Here is a 25759-nt window from a genome sequence, read left to right on the forward strand (position 1 = left end):
AAAATGAGTTTGACACCCCTGATCTAAACCATATGAACTGGTTCCCAGAGTCTGGTGGGCCGACTGAAAGAGAATCTGGAAAAGATGACAGAAGAGAGAAACCAACACATTGCAGCAGAAAACAGGGAGAAAGACCAGAATAAGCGCATGCAACGGCAGATAAGAGACATAAAGGAAGAAACGGCAGAGCTTTTTAAAAAGGAGGCCGAGGCGAGCCGGAAGAAGCATGAGTTGGTAAGACCTCTGGATACTGTGTGAGCTGATAGGATTCACTGCTGTTTACACCGAGGGAGGTGACCGTTAAATTTTTTTTTTCTTCTTCTTCTTCTGTGCTGAAAATTATTCATCAGGAAATGGACATCAGCAGTTTAGAAGCAGCAAATCAGAGCTTACAAGTAGACCTTAAGCTCGCCTTCAAGAGGATAGGAGACCTTCAGGCTGCCATTGAGGATGAGATGGAGAGCGATGACAATGACGACTTAATCAACAGGTACAGCACAGCTCTAATCTCCTCCCCTGGGAAAACACAATAGCCTTTCCTTCAGCTCTGCCAAGTGTCTGATGCATGTTTAGTGCAAACCCTGCACCAGAGCTGAAGGCCCTCAATAGCACAGCAAAGTCCTTCTGTAAGTAGTAGGAAGTTAGCTGAAACTTTTCTTAGATAGTGGTCAACGTAACTTTTTTCACACCTGATGTTCTCAAAATTCCCTGGGTTTTGGAATTTGGAATCTTTGGGCTGCTTTAGCTCAGTTTCATAATTTCTTGACCTTTTTCATTGGGTTTAAGGTTTAAACTTTGACCCCCGGTCATTTTCTTTATCATAAATCAAATAATTGATCATCAATTACTCTATAAAGAAAAGGAAAATTGCTGTCAAGGCTTCGTTTGTTGGCATTTTTGCGCACAGCATTGTGGGAAGTGGAGTTGCAGAGACGGGTGCAGAGAAATGTTTTTACTTCATTCTGATTTCACGGGGAATATCAGGATCAAACAAGAATAAAACTGGTGTAGAGCAAATCTCTGTTCTTGTTTGTAGAAGAAAAACCAAACAAGAAATCACAGTAAGAAAGGCGTAAAAATACTCCGCATCCCAGAATGCAAACACAAACGACCTTTTTCCTTTCTTTTTGGAGTAAATTATTTCTTTGTCTATGAGGCATACACGAGGATTTCATCTAATATCGATGGCAGCAGCTTTAAGCTAGCTCTAAACTCACAGAGCTGAATTACAATTTTACTGTTTACTGTTTAATTGTTTAAATAAATCATATATTTAGTCTCTCCTTTTTATAGTTCAGGTGATAATAGCTTAACAAGTAGGTGTCTTTTTATCATTTTGTACATAGGCTACTGTATGTTTGTGTATCTCACTTTTTCTGTCTGTCTTTTCCCTATTCGTGTTCTTCTACACTTCTGGCAGTTTGCAAGAAATGGTGACAAAATATCAGAAAAGAAAGAACAAAACGTGAGAATGGAAAATGCTTCTTTTGCTTCTCTCATTTACAGTTGGGTGCTGTGTGTTTTGTTTTTTTTCCTTGCACACATTTCAGCCACAAGAGACAATAATGCAGCATTCGTCATTCTTTCAGTTTGTTTGGTTTTCTGTGGCACAGGAACAAGAGGTAATTTGAAATCGAATGGAAAGCAGTGTCTGTTTTTCTACATCTCAGATAAAAGCTGTGCTTACAGGTTGGACCCCACTGGTTCAGTTTGTTTAATGTGGTACCAAGTGTCTGAACATGTTTGTATATAGTCAGGCTCAGCGTAATATTCAAGGGATTGTTTTCTCTTTTTAGAGGAAGGTGAAGTAATTTAAAAACAATTGGTGGCACATTGGTTGTTTGTTTTGTAAAATAAAAGATTAAATGCAAACTTGAACTGAATTATTTTACCATTGTGCCACAAAAACAAACTTTTTCCAATACTGCATTTTTGTACTCTGTTTTCTTAACAAAGCACTATTAAACCTGTGTGATTGAATTGAGCTTTTTGCATGAGGTTTACTGTCCCGGTAACATCACAGTGCTTTCTTATGTCTAGACCAGAGATGGGCAATTTTTGCATCCGAGGGCCACATCAACAACATTTATGTCAGCATTAACAATAATGACCAATCTGAGCATTAACACAGGAAAGAGCAAGGGGCCTGTGTATTATATATGGAGTTATTTTATGTGTTTTTTTTATGTTGCTTTGTTTGTTCTAATTTTGTGTCTTTCTGTTGTAATATTGTGTATTTTTGTTGTCATTTTCTATATTTTTGTTGTCATTTTGTATTTATGATCCTAATTTGTACGTTTTTGGAGTCTTTTTGTATGTTTTTTATTCTATATTTGTTTGTTTTGTTTGTTTTAGTGTTATTTTGTGCATTTCTGTTATTTTGTACAATTTTCTCACCTTTTGTATTTTTTGTTGTTTTGTGGGTTTTCTGAGTAATGTTTGTGGTGTTCTTTTTTTTTTTTTTTTTTTTTATCATTTTCTGCATTTTTTGTTGTCAATGTTATTTTACCTTAGTTTTTTGCATTTTTGTTATTTTGTGTGATGTTCTTGCCTTTTTTCTTTTTGTCATTTTGTGTTGTTGTCAAAAAATTAGGCCCTTGGGCTGCCAGCTGCCCATGTCTGGTCTAGACATTTTTCTCTGCTATGCTAATGGGATGAAACACTAACACAATCACATTTCGTCATTGCTATGAAATACTTAGCTAGTTGAAACATTTCACCAGTCAATCTTGTAAAATCATCTGTGATTATTGGTATCATTTTTAATTTTGATGTTGAGTTAATTTTGTGTTTTAACTATTTAAGACCCTCAGCTGAGTACATAAAAACAATCACCAGTATTTACAACAATTTCCTTTTGCAACATCCCATTATATTTATGCCATTGTCTTGTGTTATCAGTGGTACATTGGCTGTGCTCTGCATTTAATCTTTTTTTGATTTGCTGTGGCTGTGTTTCATTCCAACATGTCTGAATTGACAAGTAGCATGTGTTCAGCTTTAGCAGTCATGTGATGATTAGCCCCTTCACTACTTGAATAATTGCCTCACAGATTGCATAAAGATGTAGTTGTATACTTGCATCATATTGGTGTTAAACTGATAAAACAAAGCCATACGAGATTTGATGTTGAGGGTAAGCATTTGTGACAAAGATTTACAACCAGTGCAGGCCAATTGTCAGAAGCGATTAATGTTCACTTCTAAAGTCCTGGAGCTTGTTTGTATCTACGAGCCTCAGGACTGGTTAGCTAGCAGTGTGAGGCCAAGGACAAATCGTTTGTGACACCATTTGCACAGCACTCAATTGCAAGCCACCTTTTATTTCGCGCGCCCGTGTGTTTGAGAGATCCGAGGAGAGGGAGAGGATTTGGCTGATGGCTGGTTTCAGTATTTTGTTGTGTAATGTATCATGTTAAAATGTCACTGTATCACACTACTGACAAATGGGCAACATGTGTAATCACTCACTAGTGTTAATGAATCCATTATGTTTCTGTTTTTGGAGGAGGTAGGTGGTGTTGGGGGTTGGGGGGGTGGCTTGGTGGCTTTTATTGCTCGTGTTTACTGAAGGAGAGAAAAAGTGGAAAATGAATGACTCACATAATAGCTGAACCTGACCCAACAGTTTTAACAACAACAAAAAACAACAAAATGGGATTTCTTGGAAAGTCTAATTCCCAGAAGAAGACAGTCTCTCACTAATTTACCTCAAAATAAATAATCCTTTTTGACATCAATGGCTATTTCTAAATCCTGTGAAAATGTCCTTGTAGTGACAGTGTCGTCAAGCGTATACTGACTAATCAGTGACTGACTTGTTCATATACTCAAGGGTAATATAAGACTTGAGATTCGCCATGAAATGTAATATCGGTCCGCATCAATGCAATTTTTTCCACAGATATTAAAAATTATTTGTGCTGTTGTTGGAGACAACATAATAAAAACAAAAATGGAACTTTTTTCATTACTAAATTACTGTCATTACTTATTTTGCATAAGTGATGTTTATTAGATTACATTTAATAACTTTTTTTTTTTTTACCTTTGTTTAACCAGGTTAATCATCGATAACAAATTCTTATTGCAATGAGAAATGGCCAAGTGGCAGAATACATTTAACAAACACATGATTCAATACATAAACAAAGGGCTAATACAGATAAAATAATCAAATAAAAGTACAAAGACTAGTATTTTTTATATAAAAATAAAGAGTTAGAACCAAACTATTTCATGGGAAAGGATGTCAAAAACAAGTCTAGTGGTTAGAAAGACTGCCCTTTCCCATTGCTTTAAAAGTAAAGTGTTAATTAAAAGTTCCAGTTTTAGTGTTTTTTTTTTTTTAACTTGTTTGAGTCATGAGTTGCAGCGAACTGGAAGAATTGACGGTCAAACGAGCTGCAGCCTTTGGCGATATCCAGTGTGATCATTTTAGTAGAGTGTAGATTGCCTTTAGTGGTGGAGATGGTAAGTAGTGATTGTAGATATGGAGAGGTTCTGCCAATGAGAGATTAATAGATTGTTTGATACCAGTGACTTTGACGTCTCATGTGGAGTGAAGGCCAGTTAACAAGAGAGTACGGATTACAGTGATGAGTGTTAAAAGTGATATTAAGGACAAAACGGATGGAATTATGAAAAATTCTCTCCATTTAATTAAGAAGTTGCTTTGAGGCAAATCTGTAGGTCACTTTTCCATAGTCCATGATTGGGAGAAAGGTTGTTTTAACAACGGTATATTTTGCAGTGTATTTAAATGATGATTTATTGCATTACAAAAAAAGCAATTCTGAACCTAGCAACAAGCAAGCAGACTATTGATATGAGTTTGAAAGTAGATTAAACAATTGAACCAAATACCCAAGTATTAGTAGGTTTCAAGAAATTCTGATTCTGATCCATTCAGGGATGTTTTTTTTTTTTTTTTTTGGTGAGGGTTAAAGATCAGACATTTTAAAATACAAGTAGCCTTAACCTGTTTTTAATGGAGATTAATATGATGTGTATATATCAAGATCTGTTCAAAAATAAAATTAAGTGTTGGACTCGGGTTGGGCGATATGGACCAAAACTTGTATCTCGATATTTTTCTCCTAAAATGGCGATATACGATATTCAATTCAATTCAACTTTATTTGCATAGCGGAAATTACAACAAAGTCATCTCAATGTGCTTATCAAAATATAAAATTCATAATGAGAAATACAAAACCCAACATGATCCACATGAACAAGCATTTAGCGACAGTTGGATGAAACCACTCTCTTTTAACAGGAAGAAATCTCCAGCAGAACCAGGTTCAGAGGTGGCAGCCATCTGCGTCAACTGGTTGGGATTAGTGGACAGAAGGACCAACAGAACAGGATAGAGAGAGAGAACATCAGAGTGTCCCAGACTAGTTGAGCCATGAACCACAGATCAGGAACTGCCATCATCAGCTTCACGACACCTGAAATAGAGCAGAGAGAGAAGGACGAGGAGAAGGCACTGACTGCAGAAAAACATGACACATTATTATCAAGTCAGCCTGCCTTGGCCTTGGGCCTCACTCCCAGTGGCCTAGCCAGCACTTATTGTAAAGGTGACGAGTCTCTTACCAGTTATTGGTAAGTTTACAGTGACTCCAAGGTCCGTAAATGCGATCGTTAACAGACGAGCCCATGTCCGCTTTAGCAGTTAGGTTATGTTATGACTCAGTCCTGTTTATGCAGACTGTAAATCATAACCAGCTACATCAGAATTTGAATCTCTTCCCATTTATTTTGTAATCTAACAGAAACTCCAAGGACTGTAAATGCAACCGTTTACGGACAAGCCCATGTCCGCTGTAGCGGTTAAGTTAATGCTATTATACCGTATCTGCTTCAGCATAAAAGTAGATTTTGAGTTTAGCCTTAAAGGTAGTGAGAGTAGCAACCTCCTGTAGTAAGACTGGAAGTTGATTCCAAAGGCGAGGAGTCTGGTAGCTGAAAGCTCTTCCTCCTCTTCTACTTCGAGACACTTTAGGAACTTCAAGAAGACCAGCAGACTGAGAGCGGAGTGTTCTGCCCGGACGATAGGTCTGTAAGATACACAGGAGCTTGATCATGTAGAGCTTTGTAGGCTAACAGGAGGATTTTAAACTATATTCTAGATTTTACAGGAAGCCTGAAGGGAAGCCAATACTGGAGAAATATGCTCTCTCCTGTTTGTTCCAGTTAGTATTCTGGCTGCAGCATTCTGAATTAGCTGGAGACTTTTTAGTGAGTTACTATGACATCCAGACAGTAGGGAGTTACAATAACACAGGCATATTTTTTTAACAAACAGCTGCACAAAATGTGCCACCTTTGACTTTTTCTCCTGTAAGGGACAGCATGTGTGAGTGAGTTCTTTAGCGTGGAGGAAGTTTCGAGGAAGGTCTGGGTTAGGACGCACTCATCAATCCACTTAACTGTGCTTTTAAAGCTGTTCTGAGAAGTAGCAAAAGCACTAGTGACTCTTAAAACAAGTATTTTAAAACAAAATAAGCTATAAAATATATACAGTATATATATCGATATAGGGAATATTGTATATTTCTATATCGGCAAAATAGAAAACTCTATATCTTGAATTTCGATATACTGTATTGCCCAGCCCTATGCTGGACATTATATTGTCAAAAAGCTAATATTAAACATCCCTACTTTGGGGGGTTTCGAAATCCTAATTTACAAACTTTGCCCTCACTGATGTCTCCCTTAATATGCTTCCAAAAACATTGCAGATTACCGTATAATTCACATGTATTCCCTACCTGACAGTATTCGGTAAAGAAAACAATAGGTGCAGGAAAACGCTTTGTTCTCTATGGAAAAAAAAAAAAAGATTCAATGTGTAACACAAAGCTTTGTGACAAAGTGAGAGAGTATGTTGTTCTGTGGGAAGCACATATGGTACGTGGACGAATGATAAAGCTCAGCAGTTTGGCTGTCATCTCATACCTCTTGGATATTGTGTTTGTGCGTTGTAAGCATTTTTGCAGCTTGTTTCATGACCGGGAAAGATAAGCTTGTCTACAAAGAACGATCTGTTAGCCGCATCTCTAGTTCTCATTTTTATTGGTAGTCAGCTAACTGTAGACACTGGGTGAAATATATCCATTGAGTTATATACGAGGAAGATATTTTAGATTGATGGAACCTGTTGCGCTGAAAGTTATTGTGTGAAGACCATAAATATTTGTAAGGTCTGGTGTTATTTGAGAGCTAAAATTTACTGCTGCTCCACAGCAGGGCCTGTTATCCTTTTTTTCTGCTGTATGTTGTCTTAAAACCAGGGAACTATATCATGGAGAATTTAATTTTCTCTGACACTGTCCCTCTGCAACATACCTCAAACATATTTTAGGCCTTCACAACACATGGATGCCTGTGCAATTTTAAAACTGTCTGCACACAATGTGAAAACAAGTTTTGCAGCCAAGGGAGGCAGTATATCTAGTGTTGAGGTTAGAAGGGAAAAATGAGTTATTTTTCCTATAATGTGTTTTTGACCATGAGGATAATATTGACTGAGGTCATGACACTCCACACGTCCAGGAGAATAGAATTTACAATTCACGCTGTTTGGTGAAATTCGTAAGGAAATTAATGAGGACTGACCTTCTGCCTGTGCTTCTACATCAAGGTCTATGTTTATTGATTGTAATGTCAGGCTTGGCATATGACTGTGAACGCCGTCTCATGTCTCTTTTCCAATAACAATCACCAGAGGCAGGTGATATGCTACACAGATTCCAGTGACCTAAAAACCAGTTAATTACAACTCCGTGAGCTTTAACGGCACGCTGAGCACAGTGTTCACATTTGTTTGTTCAACTGATAAAACAACGAACAAAAATGAACCATCACTGAATTTCCTGCATCATGAGTGTTTAATAGCAGCTTCTCCCATCTGCCTTGCATCACACTAACTTAATGTGTTATGGCACGTAAAAGGTTTTAGCAAAGCTGTTGTTATGGTAATAAAGATTTAATACATTTATGGACATCTTTTGGTTAAAACTGGGGTGTCGAACCCGATTTTAGTTCAGGGACCATATCCAGTCCAGTTTGAATTCAAGTTTGCTGCAGATTATAGGTTGGGAAAATGAGCAATTTCAACATTATTCTGTCCTAGTTTTTACTTCCACGTAAAAAACAAAATGTTCGGTATGTAAGGCAACAACAATATACAAGCATAAATTGACAAATATAAGTCCTTACAGTATCTTCACTTTAATTTCCTTGATTTTGTAACCATTTTTTTAATTTAGTTTGGGAAAATTCTGAGGACTAATTTGAAGAAAAATTGTGTGGATATAAGCATGGGAAAACTGTGAGCCCTCACAAATATCTACAAATGGGCCGAATTAGATGCTCTATAGCAGTGGTTATCAACACGGTGCCCGCGGGCACAAGGTAGCCCGCATGGACCATGTGAGGGGTCCTCAGGAGCTCTAGTCACCAATGAGCTCCATCTAAAATCTGATTTACTTTCCAGGATTCAAACTCACAAAGATAAATATGAGCGATGTAGTCAGTACTTAGTAGAGTTAAATACTGCTGATAAATCAGGGTTCCTACAGCTTTAGTCAAACTAAATGTAAGACTTTTTAAGACTATTTAAGATTATTGCCATTTGAAATTAAATTTCACACCAACTTCACAGTAAACATAATTGGAGGAAAAAAGTCATCAATTAATTCGGGTTAGGGTAATTTTTTTTGTAGAGCAGACGTGCAACTGGCGACAAAGTTAACACAAAAATACACATAATGACAGTAAAATACACACAAAAAAAGGACAAATAATCAAAATCACTCCAAAATCACAAGATGACTAAAAATATAGCCAGAAATCAACAAAAATACAAAACTGTAAAACCATTAAGAACAATCTTTGTTGGAAAGGCAATTTTTTTTTAAATTGACATTTTCTCATGTTGTTCATACATAAAAAAAAAAATAATAAAATCATACTTGTGTGTTAAAATTTAAGACTGTTTAAACATTGATTTCAGATGTTTTAATGACAGTTTAGGCCTTATTTTTAGATTCATGAATGTAATGCCTTTTAAGACTTTTTAAGGATTCGCAGAAACCCTGTAAAGTTGTAGTATTAATTCAACCATCTTTAAATCTGTATTTTCTCTGAAACAATGTGACAGATGTGTTCGAAGTATTGCAGGTCTGGTGTATGATCAGTGCTATGTCATATATATATATAAATGATATACCGTATGTATTTCTAAAAAGGCAAGGTGAAGATTTAATGAAAATGAAACAATTGCATAAATTAGGAGAAATTAAGTGTTTCCTACCTCTTTAAGTTACTGCGAGCCTTCCTTATTATCTTACCCTCTAATTAAATCGTATGTAACCAAATGTGGTTTTAAGAAGTTATTTTCTAACTGGTCGCCCTTTTATTATATGGTACCTATGAAGTAGCTCACAATTTCAGAAAGATTGGTGGCCCCTGCCGCATAGCACGTCTTGAACTCAAATTCGGAAAGAAAATTTAAGTGAAGATCTTACAGGGACTGATAACTGTCACCTACTGCATGGTTATTGTTGGTGTCTTACATACTTTATATGTCATTTATACTTACAAGTGCAAACTAGGGCATTTTATTGTGGAAATGGATGGTTTTCACACCCAAAACCTGTGGCCCATTTGAGATCAAACTGGTTTGTATTTTGCCCCCTAAACTAAAATGAGTTTGACACCCCTGCTTTAAAGGGCCAAATTTGGTCACCGGGCCTTGAGTTTGACACGTTATGACACCCAAAAAACTGAAGCAGAATTTGTTTTCTTCTCAGCACGGATGACACAGAAACCGACTCAGAGGTGGAGGATCGGGTGGATGGTGTTAAGTCTTGGCTCTCAAAGAACAAAGGCTCCACCAAAACCTTGTCTGATGAGGGAAGTCTAAAGAGCAGCAGGTTAGTGCTTACATTCTCTTTCCATCATGTTTGATGACCAGGTTTATCTCTGCCTCAAGAAGCTCTACAGTTACTTCTTGCAGCAGAAGGTTGAGTATTTTTTGTGTTTAGGTGCTATCTCTCTCATTCTCAGTAATCAGTCTAATGACAGAAGGCGTAATGGGAAAGCCTCTGCTGTCATATTTATTAAGATGCCCCATGGCCAGTTTGCATGCTTTCTAAATGACATCCCTGTCATTTAGATAGATCTTCACCCTGTTGATTGCCTCTTGTTTCCATAATGTGCAGTGTGCATAACAGCAAGAGCCACAGGAAATTAATTGTACCTTGTCCCAAAGGACAAAAGTGAAAATAGCAGATTCATCCTTTCACAGTTCAGCATTAGAAATGGGGAAAAAAGCTTAAATTAACTCAATAAACTGCAGAAATTGGCACTTTTCCTATGTATTTAAAGAGTAACTAAACCCCAAATTTCTGCTGAATGCAAATGTATTTGGGTGTGAAGTGTGAAGTAGTGCTGTTGATTGATCCTGGTCTAACGCTCAACATTTTAGTTAAACTATTTTGATTTGGGTTGAAACCCAGCTATTACAGTTGATTTTTGCTATTGGCTGAGAACAAGATCATGTGACGTTTTGGGACCATCCTGCTTCACAAACCAAGCCCCGCCCCTTTTATAAAAACTAGCACCTGTGGGCTCTACTATCTGTGCTGAGTAGGTTGGATTGAGAGAAGAGTGAATAGAGAGGTATATTGAGTAATGAGTAGCTAGTTAGCATAGCATAGATTGTTCATGGGAGGTTTTATAGGATAGACTGGGTGTGTCTTAACTGCTCCAGGAGCCCCGCCCATAATCAAGGCATTTTTTAAGTTTCCCTCCTAATGGCAGGTCAGGAGAAAGCAGGGGTTTAGTTGCTCTTTAAACATTTGTGTTTTATTGGTGATTTTTGGTGTAATTTTTACTACATAATATTTTAGATATTCAGCTAATGCAGATGTCAAGGAGAAGAAAGATGGTAATGAGAAGATGAGCGACAGCAATAAAGATGTGAAGGACGTAGAACCAAGCAGGTCAGTTTCTGTTATGAGCTCCCTCAGCTATCGTAAACGAACCAACCTTAAAGACTCCATCGGAGGAACGGGTGACGAGAGCTCCCTGTTCAGCACTCTTAAGGAAAAACCTGATAGGCTGGACCATGGCTCCATTCGAAAAGCCAAGTCGAAGTCTGGTGAGCCGTCCGAGGACTGGAGGAAGAATCAGCAGCTGGAGGACTTGGATGACAAAGGTTCTGTCATCTCCATGGCCTATTCAGAAGCTACGAGCAGAGCCAGGAAAGGCTTGGATTCCCGCTGGACTTCGCGCAATAGCCCCGAACTGGACAAGGAGTCTGTGGTGTCCTCAGTGGCACCCAGCAGGATGGCCACCAGGAGAAGCATGTTGGACCTAGATGATGATAACAAGTCAGTTATCAGCAGCGTGAGCCACACCAGCCCCCGATCTCTACACCGAAGCACATCCTGGAAAGATGAACGACGCAGCAGCTCTCGCTTGTCCCTTGCCCGCAGTTGCGGCCTCAGTGAATTTGGTTTGCATGCAGATGATGATGATGATGATGATCGTCAGAGTTTGGCTTTTAGTGAAGGGGGGCCTTCATCCTACAGCCCCCGCTCCCACAGTCGCAGCTTGTCTTCTCCGGCTCAAGCCCGCTCCTCAGAAAGTCATCTTCCAGACATATCTGACATAAAAACTGTCACCCATCGAAACTACCTGGACCCTGACTTGGAGGCTGCCATTAATGAGGTGCTCAGCTTTAAACCCATTAAGTTCAAGCGCAGCAAGCTCAGTGAATCAAGTGGTGAGGAAGAGAATAAAAACAAAGGTCAGGGAAGTGAAGACAGCCGGAAGAGGGGAGAGGATGAGGGACTGGGTGGCAGCAGCACCTCTAGTCTGCTGCGCTCTTCATCAGGCACAACAATAGATTATAGTACCCGGCCGGCCAGCACCCTGAGCACCAGTAGCTCCCGCAGCCGGAAAGAGAAGAAAACTCACGTTTTACCATCATCATCAGACTCCTCTTCCTCATCATCATCCTCATCATCATCATCATCATCCTCTGATGACCAGCGTAGCAAAAAGAAATCCAGAGGTAAAAAGGCCAAGAAGTCCAAGAGGAGATCCAAGAAAAAAGTGAGTGAGTCTGAAGATTCGTCATCTTCGTCAGAGTCGTCTGGGTCGTCCTCATCCGGATCAACCCTCTCTTACCGCAGCTCCAGCAGTGTTAAAAGAGGCCTGAAGCAAACAACTAATGATGAGAAGGAAGCCGTAGTTCCGCCGAGCAAAAAGGAAACCAAGAAGAAGCAGAAGAAGATGGACAACTTGGTAATGAAGTACCTCTACAAACCTGACAGTGACTGATCCGGACAGAAAGGTGATGCTTGGCACGATGCTAACCCACGAACTTGGCATGGACACTTGGGACATTCTAACACACTAATACAGTTTGATGCCTTGGAGTTTCTGGCAGATAATTTGTCATTTATGTTGATCGATAACATTGATTAATATTTTATTTTTACCATTCAGTTGATATGGACAGTTTTATTTTATGGATACTTCTTCACTAGTATATGATTATTAGCTTTTATAGACAATTTAAAGAAGAGGTTACCAACATTTCGATATGTCCGGCGACCCGCAGAGACATTTTATTTTTCTATAATTAGTTTATCATGTTTATTAAAGTGTGCTACAAACACAGAGTAGCCAGGATTAGTGCACCAAGCACGCCACCTCAGATATTTTTATTTTCCATTTCATTTGAAATAGATTTATATTTGAGAATGTTTCAGTATAGGATATAGTTACTTGATATTTGTTGTGTATTTGAAAAATAACAGTGATTACATTTTTAAAAAATATAAGTACATTTCAGGCAATCTTATTTTAATTTCAGGTGATCCCCAAGGTTGAAAAACACTGATTTAGAGACTGCAGGCAACCTAACATACATGGTTTGTACAAGTTGTGAAGAACATACAAACGCCACTAGGAAGGAGAAGTACGCATCTTCTGCTCCACCTTTCAGAACAATATATAGGCCTGACATATTGGTATCTTGTTGTAAAGCAAACTTACTTTTCCATTGCAGTGTTGTAAAAGAAGAATTACTCACATTTTAATGTGATACTGCCATAAAAGGTCTGACTGGGAATGTTCCTTCAACAGTGCTGATGATGCAAAAGCAGAAATAAATGTCGCCTTTTAACAGCTGAGGTGTGACATGTTTGTAGATGTTTGATGTACGCACTCTGCCTCACAGTAAAATACTAAAATTAGCATTGAGCTTGAAGGGGGCCATCTATTCTAGGGGTATATTTTTGATCAGTTATTCTTCTGTTTATAAAGAGAAAGGCAGTTGCTCAGTAGGATGAGCGATTGTCCTTAAGTATGAATATGTATTTTCAATTTGAACACGGCTGCTTGAATTGGTGCAGGCTTCGTGGGCTGAATGTCGATCAGCTGTGCTTCAGTTGGAAAGAAATTGGTTCATAACAGCAATTTGTTATTGTTCAAATACCGTCACTGATACTTGCAGACAATTAAACCACAACAAGCATCAATAAATTTGAACTACAATCAGTTGTAAAATCCAATCTATTACATTTCATTAAAAAGATATTTGAATACAATAAATCTTCCTTAAATTACAAAAAAATCTCATATCTTAGGTTGTTTGGATTTCTTGCGTTGCACCTGTAAATCTGGGATAAATAGCAAACCCCTATAACCTGGCACAGAATACAGACGAACAAATACAATGTTAAAATCTATTTTAGATTTAAAAAGAATTGGATAAATGTAGTTTTACGTTATTTTCAATTAATGGCTATGACTTTTGACATGAATATGTTGCTACAGATTTTTCATCACATGAAATTTACTACTCCGTTCTAACATGTTGCTTTTGTTCTGTGTTTACTGCACTATTTTAGAGCATGCCCAGCTTTTTATATTTAATGGACTGTCAGCGGTACTCAACTTAAGTCCAGACTGATCTCCAAAGAAATGAATTACACAAGTTTTTGTAACAAGAACTTTTAGTTGGATTTACATTTAAGATAAAAAAAAATAAACAAAAAGTGACAGAGTTGCTTAGAGACAATAAAATATGTACATTTTGCATCTAAATTAGATGTTAGAGGACCTTACAAATATTTAGTTTACCATGAAAGCAAAGCAATATGTTATTATAAGATATTATGATAATGTACTCTGGTAAAACACATAAAATATAACTTTGTAGGCATCCACTTACAGTAACTAACAGAACACCCTCACCAGCAGTTTATTACTGATGTGTGGAACGTGAAAATATTTCCCTCTTGGTTTGTAATAGTTGTATTTTTACATCCTTTTAATCTGTGTTTTTTGTGATTGCAATTATCTACTAATCTACTTTTTTGTTTGCAGTTTTGTGTTTTTTTTTCTTCTAGACCTTTTACCAGGATGCGCAAAATGCTATATGTGGCTTTTCCACATCGCAGTTCTCTTTTCTTCTCCTCGTAAGTGTCCACGTAATGATATAATGGTGTGTCCGTATCTGTGTTGACCCTTATAGCCCTCCCGTGTACCGAAGACACCTGAGTCTTGGCAGATCTGATGAAGAGGATGAGGTGGACAGAGACTCCAGCCGGCAGTCATTGAGGCAGAGCGACAGCAAGGGTTTATTGGCAGGGATCCCATCGTAACCTGCAATCAGGCAGCCTTTATCATTCGCTGACACCAGGCACGGATGGAGGGGGGGGGGGACGCATGCACACACAATTCTTTCCACTGAAATTTATTACCGCCTCCCAGCCAACGAGGACCACGAAAAAGCCAAACAAGAAATGTCTGCTTTCAACATTTACATTTCATTATGGCCTTTTTTCCCCTACCGAGGCAGCCTTTAAATGAACCTGCTTTAGTGATTAAACCAACGCTTTGAGCCCGTTTGAAACGTCCTGTGGAATAAGTGAGTCATACAAAATCAATGAGTGAAATCAGAGGAACTTTCTGCAGCTTCTTTATTTTTGTATGAGCTGCTTTTCAGGCAAATTTAAGCAGATCTCTGCTCTCTACTTTCACTGTTCTGATAGCTCTGCCAAGAGGATTTAGATAAGCCTGCCATGGCAGGACTACTTCAAGAAGGTCTGACGAACTATTAAGATTACTCTTATCTCTCCTCCATTAATGTGGACTAGCGCAGTGGGAGGAATTAACCCCTTTTAATTAATTATATTGCCATAAGTATAAATTTGGCTCCTGGTGAGTGTGGAAATATCAAAATGAAGACGAAATACACATAAATGTGTGAAAATATGTTCAGCTTTATTTTGTCTTAACAGATTTTTTAAGACAAGTGAAGTAATGAAGGATAAAGCACATATATTATTGTTTTTATCTCTAATTGCTTGAACTCTTAGGGCTATTTTGTCATTTTTCTTCAATTGAGAGGAAATTTCACATGCTAAAATTCTAGCTTTATTTGACAAAGAACATTTCCTTATCCATTGTATTTCTATTTTAAGAGTAAATGCACAGCATTGTGATGCCCTACACTGATTCGTTGGATGCTAATTGTTCCCTGAGCATAGTGACGTATCTGTCCACATTGGTTCAATCTGGCTAATATAATTCCATGATTTTTAATACATGATGGTCTTGGAATTGAAAGTGCCAAATTATATATAAAAAGTCATGATCATGCAAGTGATAAAACAGACTATTTGCATGTTTTTTTTCTCCTTTCCTTGTGTGCTTCCTCTTTCTGTGGCATCATGAATGTATTATAGACAATAGTTAAGATAGATAGGTTTTAGGTATCAGTAGTGTGTGTAACTCATAGTCTGGTCACAGAAGCTATGAATATAAAGTACGTATTTACTATCATTACCTCTTAAATAATCTTTTGAGTTACAGATTTTTTTTATTGCCAATTCAAACTTTCAGATTCAAAACGGAGCAAATTTAATTTTCATCAGCTCGTTGATATCCAGATGAATGTAATGTCCAAAGCTCACATACATGGAAAAGATGATATCCCATAATGCATTTCTAATTATATGCGTGTTGATTAGATTGAGGAAGCATATACATGTATGTCGGCTCAGATGCAAAGAAGAGGATTTCGTGTCTGGTTTTCTATTTGCATATCCTGTCCCAGAATAAGCTTGTCTGAATTTGGAGTCTTTTTCTTAGTTTCTTTCCCACTTGAATATTAATGTAGAGCAATGGGAACTTTGATGTTGGACGAGTTGAATAGAATTGTTAATGTATTTTTTTTTTCCAAGTGTAATTTATTCACCTTGTTTGGATGTTATAGTTTAGCACATGATGCTTTAAGAAACTGTAAGGCTGGGTTCAATTATATATAAGATTACCGGCCTCGGTGTTGAAAAGGTAAATTTGTTTGTTTGTTTTTTTGCAAATAAATGTTGCTCCTTGTTTTTCATTTGTTTTCCTATCCACGTAATTACACGGAGACGTCATTAGGCTGCACTTTATTGTAAATTTCCCCCCTTTAGCGCTAATTATTTGGAGAAAAGCAGGTTAGGCAGGACAGTTTTAGCAAAAACAAGTCAGTGATGCGTTTGATTAATTTCAGCTCATCTACTCCAGTGAGGTGTCTCATCTTCCCCCATCCTCTCCCCCAGGAGTCAGCAGAGAAAACAGGCGATTCATAGAAATGATTAATTCAGTGTAGATGGAAAGGCACGCCAAGGGTGTTTCACTGCGCGGCAACAGTTCAACACTGAGCTAGGGGCAAGTTCAGGGAGAACAAAAATAAATGCAAACAGTCTTCCTCCCCACATCAATCTCTATTCTGCATAAGGGAAGCGTAGGTAAATTCAGAAAGACTGATGGATTCGGATTGTCACCTTGGTTGACATTCACACTCTTTTTGCTTTAAAGCGTCCCATATTTATCCAACTAATCAGTAATCCTCATTCCTACACACAGCCTGTTCAGCTGCTTCTCTCATGGCTGCTGAGCTTTTTCCTGTAATTTCACTTTACTTGCGTGCAGCCTCTGGATGGTTGCATGTTTCTATGCGTAAGGATTTTACATTGTGACACATTAAATTCTGCTCCCGATTTGACTTATTTTGACTCTTAACGTTGTTTCTCGAGCCACTGGAGCAGCAAGTCATCAGCCTGACAAAGCCAAGCAGATCTGTGTTTACGGTGCCACCCTCCTTGTTTTATCAGAACGGTTCGGCCACAAACCTTTGCTTGTATGTTGCTAGTTCGATGGCTCTACATCTCTCTATCTGAACTTTAGATAGCTGCAAAAATTAGCCATATAAGCAAAAATAATCCCAAATTCAATCATGTCTTGTATCAAGCAAAAACATCTTCCAATTGGTTAAGATTTAAGGGCCTGTACAACGAAGCTGGATAAGTATTTCTGGGATATTTCTTTGTTAGTGGGCTTCACCTAACCAAACATTCTCTGTCAGAGAGCCTCTGTACTACAAAGCTAGATCTAACTACGTTAAGTAAGGTGATTTCAGCCTGCCTATGTGTGCATATCCTGACCGAAATGGCACCTCTCCATAGTTTATACCGCAAAGTATAAAATCGTTCTAAAAAATCCTTTAATTGTGTTTTAAACACATTTTTTGTTATATACATTTCCACTACAGGTACCCTTTAAAATTCATAATTCAGACCAAAAACAACACTGTTGCTGCAGAAAAAAGCAAGAAGAAAGGAACACAGGCAGAAAGCTGCTGACACATTAATGCCTAAAAGATTACACAATATTAATCCATCAAATGATAAACGGGACAGCGCTCTGATCAGTTTCACTTTATTACAGCACAGACTTTTATTCAGGTAGTCCTCCTCAAAGTATCACACACACTGGGATGAGAGCGCGTTGTTTAACGGTAGTATGTTCCTGCTGAAGCTGACAGCGTCACTACAGTAGTCCCTCACTATAACACGGTTCACCTTTTGCGGCCTCAGTGTTTTGCAGAATTGTTTTTTTACAGTGCAGTTTTGCATGCATTCATTTTTTTTTTTTTTTTTACAGCGTGTGAATGCGCATTGTGTTCTGCGTCCTGATTGGCTAATGCTGCATTCACACCGAATGCGTCCCCTGCGGCACCGGACGCATCTGCCGCATGAAACGTTCGCAGGATCAAAAAATGTCCCCGTTCGCTTCATATGCGCGTTTGAAGCGAAGCACCGCCCACCAGCGACACATTGAACTCTGTGAGTTTCACTGCCTGCTAAAGCAAGGAGCTACGCTCCTTTTTCTCTTCTCATAAACATAAACCACCAGTGAAAAAAAACGGTGTGATTCGCGGCTAATGCTATCCTAGCTCAGTGCTACAGAGAGAACTTTTAACTGCTACTACCACCTCCTCCCTGATTCTACACCACTCCTAATCCTGCCTAGTTATAAAGGCTGTGTCATACAGACTGGTGTCCGTGTTGACAGCCTGACATCATCGTCAACAAAGACTCTGATTGCGTTCGGTATCAATGTCTGATCGCTAGCAGTGTGACTCTGAAGTGCTGTATGTTTGAAAACAGGTTCATTTTTTTAAAATCTTTGACAGTGTTTAAACAAGAGAGAAATGTGAGAAAATGTTAATTCCTGTCTGAGAAAAGTGTGTGGTGAGGGGTTTTACAGCCTTAAAACATGTATAATTGTAGAAAACAAAGCTGACTACTTCGCGGATTTTGCCTATTGTGAGTTATTTTTAGAACGTAACCCCCACGATAAGAGGGACTACTGTGTAGCGTATGTATGAATGAAAGAATGACTTGATCTGTTCACGATACAGAGAGTGCCCGACACAGGCTTCATCAGCTGACTGTAGATCAGTTCATCAGATATAAATCTATACATTTCCTAAATTATTTTATCGGTAAATGAAAGGATTGCACTTATCCATTAATAATATTATCTTTCCTAAGCGCAGCTGTCAGTTCTGCACCAACCAGGGTTTTTTAACAATGGGCAGATCATTTTACAAGAGAACTGATCGGTGCAAAGCCAGGACTTTTGTACTATCCACTTCATAACTTGGTCCCGACCAGGTTAGACGTTCAGCTTAAGTTACCATGGTGATTTGGCCCAGTAAGATGTTAGCCAGCATTGTAGTACAGAACACCAGTAAAAACAAAATAAATCCTGGAAGTTGGAGCAATGAGAGGAAATCCAGCTTCGTAGTACAGGCCCTTAGAATCCTTAAAACAAGCACAAATTTCTTAACTCTCTAAGACTAAATATGAGAAAATTGTTACAATTTCTTCAAACAGAACACACATTTTTTAGGCTTTAATCAAGACACAAAAGCTCTCATTTTGTATTAGTTTAACTTTCTAAAACAATTGCTGAAGTCAACATGAAGATTAGGAACACTACCATATTGGTGAAACTTTCACCAACAAATTGAAAAGCCAGTTTTGACATGAATAGTCATCATAGTCACCCTGCAATGAACTGGCTCCCTGTCCAGGGTGTACCCCCATACACCCACTGAGAGGTGGAGATAGGCACTGTAGCAGAACCCGCGACCCTGAAAAAAGAAGCAAGAGGATCAGAGAAGGGATGGATGGATGGAATATCATCATGGGAAAAAAAAGAAAGATATTGTTGCAGTGCGATGTCCTGCAAAGAAAATAAACAAGCTTAAATTGCTATTGTTTCTTGGCATTCTTAAGTGCTTTACTCTCAAAATAATCTTGTTGGTCTACTGAGTTTTATTGTGAAGTCCTTTTATATCTTGTTTCTGGTTCATTTTGTCTTATAATTAGCTGATATAATCAAGAATCTAAAGTTGCGATAATTTCTTAAAATAAGATTGTTTTTCCAAGGCAAAACATGCTTGATAAAAATAATTTCCATTTTGAACCAAGAGTAAGACTTTATAAATGACTGTTTTTGTTTAACTTTCTTGAGTTTTATTTTATTTTACAGAGAGCATCATTTATTTCTATTTATTTTTTGCAACTTGTCTCTTCCTAACCCTGCTGTTTGGCATTGTGGTCAAAGATGCATCATTTTAAAAATATCAAAGCAAGAGACGAGAGCAACCAAACAAAGTAGCTACCGACTCTTAAACAAGACCATACCAGCTTCTGCTTAAGCAGCTGTTCTACAAACATCTGCACATTTTGACCTTGGTTAGAAGCCATCCTGCTAGGCAGTGGAATAAGTGGGGGCGGGCTGTGCGCAAGAGGGGAGGGCATGTTTATCTAGAATCATCCTCAACTATTAGCACTCACGGTTTCCTGCTGGATGCCTTCTGTCAATAAAGCAGTGATTGGAGGCACTGGGACACTGCCTGCAGGGACCCGGTGAGGAAGCTGCATTCATTTGCAATTCTAAGATTAAAAAAAGAAGCAGCAGAGTGTGCTGCTTGGGCGCCTTCCTTTGTTTGCACATATCATTTCCCTCTAATGAACACTGCACAGTAGTGGGTCCTTGTAACGAAGCTCAAAGGTAGGCTCAAACATTGTTTACATTTTACATAGGTCTGAAGGGCTGGTAACATTGAAGCTTTTTTTTCCTTCCCCTGGTTGGGACCTACTATGAAAAAACTATTTCAGCATCCACAGCAATGAGGAAATCTGTGATTTTCTTGTCCTCTCTAATACCAAGGCACCATGTAAACAACGGGAACAAATTGCAGAAATCCTTGGTGTGGAAAAAGAATATGTTGTCGCGTCTCTCACCAATTTCAATGCTGGATTTGTCTTTCTATCTCCACACCATGCAGGTGGCCATGCCCCCACCCCCACCCCCCTGCTGTGCTCAGAACTATTCAGTGCTTAGTGTCTCCGCCTCAGTCGTTTCCATCTGCGGGAAGCGGGAAAATGAAGACTCTAGAGCAGGCCACTACATCTAACAGTTTTTAAAGTGTAAACCTTGTGGCCTTTTTTTGTGTGCTGAAGTGTTAGAACAATTAGCTTTTTGACCAGAGCCTCGAGCACTTCTTCTTACCTGTGATGTGACTCTATTTGTTTTGTCTTTCACCTTCTCCCGTTTTTATGCTTTCAGTGCTGCAGCCCCAGAGACCTGGAGATGTAGATAAGAGATTGAAGGTGTCCTTCAAACCCAATGTTAGAAAACTAAAAAAAAAGTAAAAAAAAAATAATAATTTTTTTTTTTTTTGTAGGTTTAAAAAAACAAGTTTTCCTTGACAAAAGGATTTGCATTTGACGTTTTATTTTACCATTAGCTGTTTAATCCTCTACTCTTGCTGAATAGAATAAAGTGGCTCACTTAATGCAGATAACTTTTCTGGTACTATCATATTTAGTTCAGTTTTTTGTTTAAAGTTCAAGTATTAGGGTTAAGATTTAGGGCACAAAACAGGTCGCTAAGAAGTAGGGGGTCAGACCTGGATGTGTAGTTTGTTGATTTAACATGAATTTTGATTCCTAATCCTTGTGATAAATACATTTGAGGTGTGGCCAGCCATATTTTTATGTGAGGTGCGAATGTCAGTCTGGTCTTAGACTCAAAATTGGTTGTTGCTGCACAAATGGCAGCAAAAATTCAACAGATTCTAACCTTTATTGAAAAAGGAGAAATTGTGTCTACTTTTCTTCATAACCCATAATAATTACAGAAAATGGGGATGGGTTGAATTGGTGGGGTTGTGTGATCAGAAAATAGAAGCGGCTTTGGCCCTTCCTGTAGAGGGTGTCAGTGTTTTTTCCCCAGTCCAGTTAAATGTCAATCACCAGTCCAACGTATTTGTACTCCTCCACAATGTCCACACTGTCCCCCTGGATGAAGACAGGGCTGACCGGCCTCTTGGTTCTCCTCAGGTCTACAATCAACTCCTTAGTCTTTGTCACAATGAGCTGTAGATGGTTGAGCTCCCTCCATGTGACAAAGCCCTGTACTCCACCTCGTTCCCCTTCTCTCATACATTGATTGAAGTCACCCGAGATAGCAATGAATGGACTCGGGTGCTGAGTCTGTAACTGGGCTATGGCTGAGTGAATGATTTTACAGAATAATATGGCAACAGTTTGCAGCAGGAGGAATATAAACAGTCACCATTAAAACATGAGAAAACTCAAGTGGCAGATAATATGGTCGGAGCCCAAAGGCAAGCAGTTCAATGTCCGGGCAAAAGATGCGCTCTTTGATAGTGATGTGCGCAGAGTTACACCATCAGTATAAAAGATATGAAACATATTTTAATGATTGTTAACTACGTATGTGTAACCATAGAACTGTAACATGGTTCCACAGGTTTGCGTTTAATTAAATAGAAATTGACCATTTTTATAGAATCTCCATAATAATTACAATTATCGGAACTCAATTACAATTCAATTTCGATTACAAAAGAAAAAGCTCTCTTTCATTACATTGTTTTCGATGTCTCACTATGGGATATATGCTTCCGCGTCATATGTTACACAGGTGGACCCTTTTTGGATTCCGTCGCTGGACGTTGCCGTCGATATCTTTTCTCAGCAAAGCAAATGCTCCCTGTCTTCCCAGAGCTGCTCGACAAGGTGGCGCGTTCCTGGAAGAACCAGTCGTTCAGCATCAGGAGCTCGGTACCGGGTGCTTCGTCCTTCGACTGTGAGGCTATGGAGAGCCTGGACCTGCGTTGCATGTCCCTGGTGGAACCACTAGTCACAGCACACCTGCTTCCCCGGCCGTCTGTTGTGTCCCCCCAGACACCGAGCCTGCTTGCCAAGTCTCACCGCTTACAGTCAGCCCTGATGGAGTGCTCTTACAAGGCTGCGGCACTCTCAGTCAGAGCCCTCAACGTGTTGTCGCTGCTCACGGCATATCAGACGGAGCTGTGTGATGATAGGGATGGGTTCTCTAGGTTCTACACTAACTTTTCCAGTGGTGGCACTGGTGCGACCAACTTTGTACAGCATAGCCATGTATTTTGACTTAACTGACATACCATAGTATTGTACGAAGTAAAGATTGACAATGACTCAAGATATATTTGCAAAATGTTTTAAGGTCTTAGTGTCAATATTAAGTTTTTCTGCAACAAGCAGTGGCCTCTATACAGTTAAAATTATATAGAATAATGTTTGATTTAATTTGATTTGAACATGTAAATGGCAACTTAAAACAGTTTAAAATAAAACGACATCAAGAAATAAAACAGTATCTTGCATCTTCAAATTCTTACGCATCTCAGTTTACATGAACACAATGTCATATAAAAGATTTTTTTTAGTCAATTATTTAGAAGGCCTCAAAAAGTAATACATTTGATAACACATGATCATGTGGTTAACACATGGTAATTACTAATTTCTTGCCACACATAAAGCATGCATATTTAACTGGCACATTGGCGATTAAATGAATCTGATGTCACTGATGTGACCAGATGAAATTTTCACTTGCACACACTGAAAAAATAGCTGCATATGCGACCAATTTAGTCGCAGTCTCGGTTCCCAGTTATCCAATTCCTAGGAATCGTTTGTGTGCTTGCCTGTCAACTCTGTTTATCGGTTCCGGGAGGGAAGGACATTTTTCCATGGAGGTTCCGGCTGTTCCCCTTCTGAAAAAGTGTCCAAAAGTACGCACCCACACTCGTGTTTTTCCTTCCAAAATAAAGTGTGCCCCGCTGATGCACCCAGGCCAATGGCCGAGGGCGCAGCAAATAAAAAATCACCAAAAAGCAGAATATGACACTATAAGCAGTGTGGCGGCGACGCCAGCTGTTCCCTCTCGGTCGGTGGGCCATGCACCCCCCAAGCAGGGGACAGTGGGGTCTCCACCTACACGCCTCACCTCGGGGAGAGCGGACGTCGCTCCCCTCGGGGGCACTGGCACATTTTCTCCACTAGAGGGCGCCACCGCACCGCGGTCCAGGCCCTTCTCAGTGGACGGGCTGCTGCAGGCATCCACTCTCTTTCCCATCGGTAGGAGATGGGTCGAGCTCGCAGCCCCTTCTTGGGTGTTAAGGACAATAACGGTAGGATACAGACAGCAGTTCGCAGCTGTCCCTCCTTGTTTCGCCGTCATCCTACACTCAGGCCCTGGGAGAGTCAGCTCGTGTTTTACAGGAAGAAATCTTCTCATTGTTAAACAAAGGGGCGATTTCTGTCATTTCTCCCACACTGTCAGAGCAGCTTTTACTCCAGGTATTTTCTGGTCCCCAAACGGTGGGGGTTCAGGGATTCGCCCTCCTGGATTTACATGCTGTAAACAGATACTGTATCTCAGGAAATACAGCTTCAGGATGCTTATGCATGCCTCCCTGCTGCCCATGGTGCGGCAGAATGATTGGTTCACGTCTGTCCACCTGAAAGATGCTTATTTCCACATTTCGATATACAGTATCCTCCACTCAGAAAGTACCTCCGGTTCGCTTTCCAGAGGATATGTCACGAATACTGGGTCCTCCCCTTTGGCCTTTCACTGAGCCCAAAGGTGGCCCCGGTTGAGTTGGCAGGGCATCCGCTTGGCCACATATCTGAATGACTGTTTGCTTGAGAGCTTTGGAGATAAAACTGCGAGTCAGCATCCGTTGATCGTTCGTTTTATGAAAGAAGCACGCAGACTCCTCCCTATGTCCGCCGTGGGATTTGGCTGTGGTTTTGGAGGGACCTAAATGTCCTCCTTTAGAAACGATCGGATGTTCAGACTTGATGTTTGTGTCCCTGAAGGCAATGTTGCTACTGGTACTAGCGTCAGCTAAGTGTGTCAGTGACATCCATGCACTGTCAGTGGACTTATCATGCACTCAGTTCTTCCCGGGCGATGTGAGGATGGTTGCGCTCGAGTTCCCCTTTGACCTCACGGCCTTCTCTTCCTCATAGGGTGAGCAGCGTCCTCATTTGTTGTGTCTGGTGAGCGCTGTGCACGCTTACGCGGATATGACAGGGAGCTGCAGGAGGAGCGATCAGCTCTTTGTCTCCTGGGATCCGCCCCATAAAGGTTACATAACCCCTGTTCTCTGAGTAATATGAGTGAGATGTCTCATCAGACAGCCCTTCTCGCTGAATGAGTGAGAAGAGGTTTGGTTATTTGAATGGCGCTGTATTCTCCGCCCACTGCACTTATAGTAGGTGGGACTACCTGTCGCGGATGAATACATTTCACCAGCCAATCAGGATTGGCGTAATAAGAAATGGCTTGTGAGATATGACGCGGAGGCGTATATCCCATAGGGAGACATCGCACTCATATTACTCAGAGAACCGGGGTTATGTAAATAACCATTAGTTTTTTTCAATTACAATTTCATTATAAATATGTCGAATTGCCAATTACGCGGTTACAAATATAATAGAGCACAAGCCTGGCTGTGTGTGTGTATGTTTGCCTACCCATTTATCAAGTCGGTTTCTCCAATAATGATTCTACACAAGCATTCAGATGTACAGAATCTGATAACCTGTTACAATTATTTGCTGTAGATACTTCTCCACATCAGTAGGTGGCAATGGGCAACACCAACGGCTGCATTGTGGTGTAAATAGTGTGATCTTATGATGAAGAACATTTTACAATTTGTAAGGCCACCACTGCCCATTTAGATAGTTCACGATTGTATTGTCCACATGTTCCTTGGGTTCTATTTAAATGCACATACATCAAATTCATCATTTTAATTTGTAAAATTTGATGGTAAATTATTAAATTGCAAAATAACCCTTAGGTAAACACTGTATTTGAGCTGTTTGAATTATCTTTTTTTTTGTATATATATTTCCAAGTGTGATTGAGTGTTTGCAGGTAATTCATGCATTATTAATAAATTCGAACTCTCTGGTTTGAACTAACACCTATCCAC

At 39.4% G+C, this 25759-nt stretch overlaps 1 protein-coding gene across 8 annotated transcripts in view; it reads left to right on the forward strand.

Annotated features, from left to right (window-relative positions):
* The window catches only part of LOC114475258 (unconventional myosin-XVIIIa-like), a 93879-nt gene extending 77437 nt beyond the window's left edge, over positions 1 to 16442 (forward strand). For 5 of the 8 annotated variants that reach the window (XM_028465943.1, XM_028465937.1, XM_028465939.1 and 2 more), the window contains 6 exons: positions 49 to 234; positions 351 to 490; positions 1421 to 1465; positions 9831 to 9953; positions 10932 to 12382; positions 14573 to 14708. In XM_028465943.1, coding sequence (XP_028321744.1) covers positions 49 to 234; positions 351 to 490; positions 1421 to 1465; positions 9831 to 9953; positions 10932 to 12369 — 1932 coding nt within the window. In that variant the 3' untranslated portion in view covers positions 12370 to 12382; positions 14573 to 14708. Of the gene's footprint in view, positions 1 to 48; positions 235 to 350; positions 491 to 1420; positions 1466 to 9830; positions 9954 to 10931; positions 12383 to 14572 lie in introns of all 8 variants that reach the window. The other 3 variants (XM_028465945.1, XM_028465938.1, XM_028465944.1) reach the window with 2 other exon arrangements.
* The last annotated feature ends 9317 nt before the right edge of the window (positions 16443 to 25759 follow it).

Source organism: Gouania willdenowi, chromosome 14 (genome assembly GCF_900634775.1).
Source record: "Gouania willdenowi chromosome 14, fGouWil2.1, whole genome shotgun sequence".
Classification (NCBI taxonomy): domain Eukaryota; kingdom Metazoa; phylum Chordata; class Actinopteri; order Blenniiformes; family Gobiesocidae; genus Gouania; species Gouania willdenowi.